Source organism: Cynara cardunculus (genome assembly GCF_001531365.2).
Source record: "Cynara cardunculus var. scolymus isolate 2C chromosome LG 10, CcrdV1, whole genome shotgun sequence".
In the NCBI taxonomy this organism is placed as follows: Eukaryota; Viridiplantae; Streptophyta; class Magnoliopsida; order Asterales; family Asteraceae; genus Cynara; species Cynara cardunculus.
In genome coordinates, this window is record NC_037537.1 from 18,220,539 (window position 1) to 18,226,815 (window position 6,277).

A 6,277-nucleotide genomic window follows, 5' to 3' on the forward strand; every position below is an offset into this window, starting at 1 on the left:
TCCAAAACATGTTAAATAAATCCTTGAACATTCCAAAATATGTTAAATAAGTCCTTGGACAATTTTTGGAACAAATAAGTCCTTGGACATTTCAAAAAATGTTAAATAAGTCCTTGGACAATTTTTGGAACAAATAAGTCCTTGAACAATCCAAAACATGGTAAATAACTTTTTGAAAAAAATAAAGTGGTAAACATGTTAAATAACTTTTTGGAATGTCCAAGGACTTATTTGTGCCAAAAAATTGTCCAGGGACTTATTTAACATGTTTTGGAAAGTTCAAGGACTTATTTGTTCCAAAAAAAAGTTCAAGGACTTAATCATTCCAAACAAGAAAGTTCATTGGTTTTTATTATACTTTTCCCAACATTTTTAATACAAAGTGTCTCATTAGCAACTTTATAAGACACTTTTGAGAAAGTGTCCTCTAAACTCATTTTTTTATAGGACACTTGTTTTTATAGTACAAATTTTCAAATAATGTCATATAAAGTTGATAATGGGATGTCAAAGACCTTCCAGCCTAGTGGTAAAGGCTTGAGCATGACATAGTCATGAACTCGAGTTCGAGCCCTGGGAGGGGAGTGTTGGCGACATTTAAATGAGGCCATGTTTAGCCTCCAAATTTGCCGGGGATTAGTCGGGCTTTGGCCCGGACACCCTTACAAAAAAAAAAGAGTTGATAATGGGACACTTTATATTAAAAGTGTCCTAAAAAACTTATTACGACGTCAAAAAATATCATATAAACTTATTACAACACCTTTAGATATGACACTTTATTTTCTGGTCCTATAAACTAAGTCCTATAAAGAGGTCTATTAGGACACTTAAAATTTGAGAGTGTCCTATAAACCCGATTTTGTTGTAATGATTCCGGTTGTTGTTTCGAAAAAAAAGAAGAACATATGAGTACAAGTTTTTAATCATAATATTATTGTTTCAATAAGCATAGTATACATGGATAGATAAACAACCTTTTTTCTTTTATGACGAAACCATTTAACATATCCTTAATATAACGTGTTATCGAGTCCCCCAATATCACCTACCCCTAAAATCAACACAAAACAAAGGGAGAGGGGATGGGGCCATCTCCATTAGAAAATAGCTAGTACAAGAATACGGAAATGTATACACAATGGGTAACTAAGGACACAACCTTTTACATTTCTTATTCATGAAATAAATTAGAATATATTAATTCAGGAATTCAAATTGTGTTGGCCATATAAGTGCAAGAATCATTTGTTTATCGTCGATTTAAAGATGCAATCAGACCTTAAACCTAAGTGTCGTGGATTCAACGAGGCCCTAAAATGGGTTTTACGTACAATCAAAAAATATTTAACAACGAATTACGACTCCATTATAATTAGACCATATATTACTAAAAAAAGGGTCCAAATGAGTCCTAACACTAATTTCATGCATGACGACCATAAATTTATTTAGTTTTTGAGCTTATTGAAAAAGCTCTGTTTATTTCGTCATAAGCAAGTTTTTCAGTAACGTTTTAAAAAGCTTTAGAAAAGTTTCCCTACCCTTTTTAATTATGCCTCTTATATTAATTTTTGTCAAACATGACTATTTTATCTAGTAAGTAACTTATTAGCTAACAATTACTTCATTAATTATCAACAAAGTTTTTAATAAAATGATAATTTATCAACTAATGTTTTAAGTAAATTTCGTAATTAATTTATATATATAAAAGTTAGTGGCTCTGTGATGTCATTTGGATGCATTAGTTTATTGAACATGTGTTTACTTTCTCAAATCCTTGGTTATTTCAATTTAAAATAATTTTCGCAATAGCTTTTGTATAAACAACAAAACATATATTTACAATTGTTGGAGCCAAAAATGCATCAATCCAGAAGACGTTAATGCATATGATGCTATCAGTCGGAAACATAAATATGTATATGAAAATTATAATATTTTATTTGCTAAAACGACTATTATTTAGGGGCGGTTTATCGTATACTTTGCTTACTAAACGCTTAATTGTAAGATTTAACATTATCATAGATTTTAGTCTGTCAAAAACGGTTTACCCGATAAACGGTAACCCGGTAAGAGTCGTCATCCTTACTTACCGGGTAAGTCTCTTGGTCATTGTCATTGTTCCTATCGGATAAGATTCTTGGTCCTTGTCATGTCTGATAAGATAATTTGGCTTGATAAACACTTACCAGGAAGCGTTTGATAAACGCCGCCTTAGTCTTTGTTTTTTTCTTCTGCATCTCTTACATTTTAACAATTTTGTTTCTTTGAATTAAATTTAAAGTTTTTGATTTATATAGGTTTTGTATCACATACTTTTGAATATATTTGCATGATTTTGTTGCATCACAATCAAATATGGGTTCGATTTTATTCAAATTCCGATTACCATTTTTTCACAAAACAAACATGAGTTTATTTGTGAATCTTGCCGTAGATTTGGTTTTAGAACTCGTTAAGACCTTCATGATGATAAATTGCATTTCTTTAACAGATGAAGTTTATTCACCTCAGGGGCTTGTTTGTGGATTAATATGTTTGTATAAATTAGAAAGATTTTTGTTTAAGAGATTTGTTCATAGACGGAAGGAGTGTATTTTAATTAGGAGGGAAAGATTTGGAAAAAAAAACTTGACTCTTTGTATAGAGCTTCCTCAGAGGTTTACTCACTATCAAACAGTGATGTATAACTCACGAATAAACTATTAGTTATCTTAAACTCGTTAAGCCGCTACCAATAAACCCTTAGTTATATTATAAGGATATTTAGAAAACAATTTATCAACAATTACATACATATTTTTGTTGTATAAATTTATATATTTAGTTGATTTATTAAGTTTTTGCCTCTCCTAATTATATCCTAAACGTTGGGATTTTGATTCTTAAAAACAGATTAATTTTATTTGTCAAATGATACCAAAATTGAAGGATTTTTTTTTTTTTTTTTTTACAGAAAATAGTTTGAACCCTAAAAACAAAAGATAGGTCAGGTGTAAACTATTTCATCCCTGTTCAACACAAAAAAGTACCATAAAACCTCTTTTTCTTTCTTTTTCTCCACTCATTTGCTTACCCCTTAGATTTCTATTTGTTCTCTCACCCCACCCCCACCCTCCACAGTCCACCCTCTCTCTCTAGAAATCATAAAATACCTCATCTTTCTCATTTTTAAACATAAATTTCCTCGATTACCATCATAGTTTATTATTCTTCATCTCTTTCTTCTTGTTTCTCTCCCTTTTAGATTTCTCTTCCTGATCTATATCTATAATATGTCAAACAATTTAGACTTGAGCTCCACTTCCCCTTTCTCCCTTCAGAACCTGCAAAACCGCCCGGACCTCCATCTCCAAATCCCTCCGGATTCCGAAGATGACAACAACCAACACACACCTGGCTCCGGCAGCGGCAGCGGGGATGTCGTTGGCCGCCGACCACGTGGTCGCCCTCCTGGTTCAAAGAACAAGCCCAAACCACCCGTCATAATAACTAGGGAAAGCGCCAACACCCTACGGGCTCACATCCTTGAGATAAGTAGCGGGTGTGATGTCTTTGAGTCCATCGCGAATTACGCCAGGAAGCGTCAACGTGGGATTTGTATAGTCAGCGGCAGCGGGACAGTCAACAACGTGAGTCTTCGGCAGCCTGCAGCGGCCGGATCTGTACTGACACTCCATGGCCGGTTTGAGATACTCTCTCTGTCTGGGTCCTTCTTGCCACCTCCGGCGCCGCCGGGTGCCACCAGCTTAACTATATACTTGGCGGGTGGGCAAGGACAGGTTGTCGGCGGGAATGTTGTCGGAGCTCTAATAGCTTCTGGGCCGGTGATTGTCATAGCAGCTTCTTTCACAAACGTGGCATATGAGAGGCTCCCTCTGGATGAAGAAGAGGCAGCTGCTAGTAGTGGAGGCGGCGGAGACGTGAATGGAGGCGTGAATCACCCCTTTCCTGACCCCTCATCCATGGGTTTACCGTTTTTTAACTTGCCACTAAACATGCCTAACGTTCAGTTACCCGTGGACGGTGGTGGTTGGTCGGGCAACATGGCGAGCCGGCCACCGTTCTGACTACTTTTGACCAAGTTGAACTCTATTCTTCAAGGAAAAAGGTCAGATAAATTCCATGGATCATTAATCATGCTTCTCCATCTTGTACAATAACCTCTCCTCCTTTCTATTTTTTTTCTTTTCAACCTAAGGGGATTTCTTCTTCTCTTTTGAATCCATCTTAACTTACTGTTAGTTCTTAAAACGTGAATTTAGATCGAATCCTCTTCATCTTCATGTTGTTTGTACGCTTGCTGTGTTTATGAAGCTGTGTTATCATTATCATTGTTGTTTATGGAACTGTATTAGACTTCTGACATTCAAGAAAATCGGAACAACCATTTATTCTCAGAAGCGAGCTTCATGCAAGAAGATTGAATAGATTCTAAGTTCATGCGTCAATTAAGTAGTCTTCTTCCTTTAGTTTTAGGGTTATTTAATCAAGTTACCCTTTTCCCTATTCCATTAGATTGAGTATTTAAGTTACTCTCGTGTCATCTTTCCTCCAAGAAAATCTTATGTGATCTATTTAGATTTGTATTTATTACTGTTTTATTTCTAAAAATAAATTAATCTAAAGTTCAATCTGGACACTATGTTCAATGGATAAACATTTCCTCTCTCTCTCTCTCTCTCTAATATTTTAAGTCTCAGGATCTAATTAAAGGGAATACTCTTGCACCTTGTTCTTTAATGGCAGTATCCAATAGATGTTCTTTTAAAAAGAATTATTCTTTAGTTATTAACTAAAACATTATTACTTAGAGCTTGGATGGCCCAAGTTGAAACTTGGTCATTATTAGATGCGCTATCAATGTGTCCATTTAAAAGAATCATTAGTTCCAACACGATTACCTAGTTCTATGCTTTTATTGATATGCTTAATGTGTAACTTTCAGTAAGTAAATCCTTAAGACCATCTTATTGAAAAAAAGTTAAGGGTTTTGTTCACACTTGGCTGGCTAGCTATCTAGCTTTTCGCTTTCCATTTTATCTTCTCAGTTCCCATTGGTTAGAGAAATAATCTTGTATTCTACCATAAATTTTACAAGATCTAGTGTAAAAAAAGGTTCACACGACTCACAGAACTAGTGTTCTATTCCAGCTAGTAACATATATTAGTGTGTGTTGTGTGCGTGTTTTTCTTTCCCTCGGAAAATACCGTGACTATAATTTCTATGGCAAATAATATCTGTTGGTGCACCATGTCTAGTTAAACATATTGTTTATCACCTAGTCCAGATTGAAAGAATATTATGACAATACTGATCATAAATTAGGGCATGCTGTATTGAGGTTAATCAAAGGCAGTCTTATATAGTGCCACTAAACTAAGATACCAATACCAAAGGGCCTTTGTCCTAGCGGTATCGTAGTCCTTGGCCTTCTAGGAAACCAGGGGTTCAAATCTCACCAAAAGTGAGGAGGGTGTGTGAGTTTATTTGTTGCTTTTACCATGTATAAATATTATTTACTTAAAAAATGCTAAGATACAGATCTAGTATTGCCTAGCATGTAGTAATTAAGGTATTTGATTTTCGAATCACTCCTAAATTAAGTTTAAGAATTGTAGTCGTGTGAGGAAATGTTTTTTAGCCTATAATGTTATAATGCAAACAGATCAATCTAGGTTTTGAGTACACTACAAAAACTCCAAATGGGGATTTATGGGACTTATTAAATCAGCATGACCTAAAGATACATATTTTTCTAATCAACGAGAGGAGGCAGTGAACACCTGGATGATTGGAGAAGGGTTGAAGGATAGCAAAAAGAGAGATCCAAATGAATTATTCATCTCGTCAATGATGAAACCAACTTGTAGGAATGGTTAAATTGATCAGTAACTTGTATTAAGGTAAAGACCTGCAATCTTGATGGAAAATCCCTTAATTTACAGGCGGATTGTCTGATCACCACTATTATAAGTTAAATGCCACACACCCACTGTTTCAGTCCTTTAAGATATTATAGTTTTAACCAAACGTGTATCTAAACAGCAAGACTAACATAGATGAAGAAATGTCTTCCTACCCTAGTTAGAAGTTAACGCCCCTAGTGGATCAGCTACCTTTGATTATTCAAATGAGTGTAGAACCATATATGCATATTATTATATGCTTGTAATGATTAACCTTATATCTCCAACTTAATTTGTTAAGTTACAGCTAGATATCTTTTTTTTTTTTCTAGCCAGGATGTCTGGGTTGTAAATCTTA

At 34.7% G+C, this 6,277-nt stretch overlaps 1 protein-coding gene across 1 annotated transcript; it reads left to right on the top strand.

Moving 5' to 3' along the window:
- Nucleotides 1–3,284: 3,284 nt before the first annotated feature.
- On the top strand, nt 3,285–4,337 carry LOC112520070 (AT-hook motif nuclear-localized protein 23-like). The gene has a single exon (XM_025128372.1). The coding sequence runs from the start codon at nt 3,285–3,287 to the stop codon at nt 4,077–4,079; it is 795 nt and encodes a 264-aa protein (XP_024984140.1). The 3' UTR covers nt 4,080–4,337.
- The last annotated feature ends 1,940 nt before the right edge of the window (nt 4,338–6,277 follow it).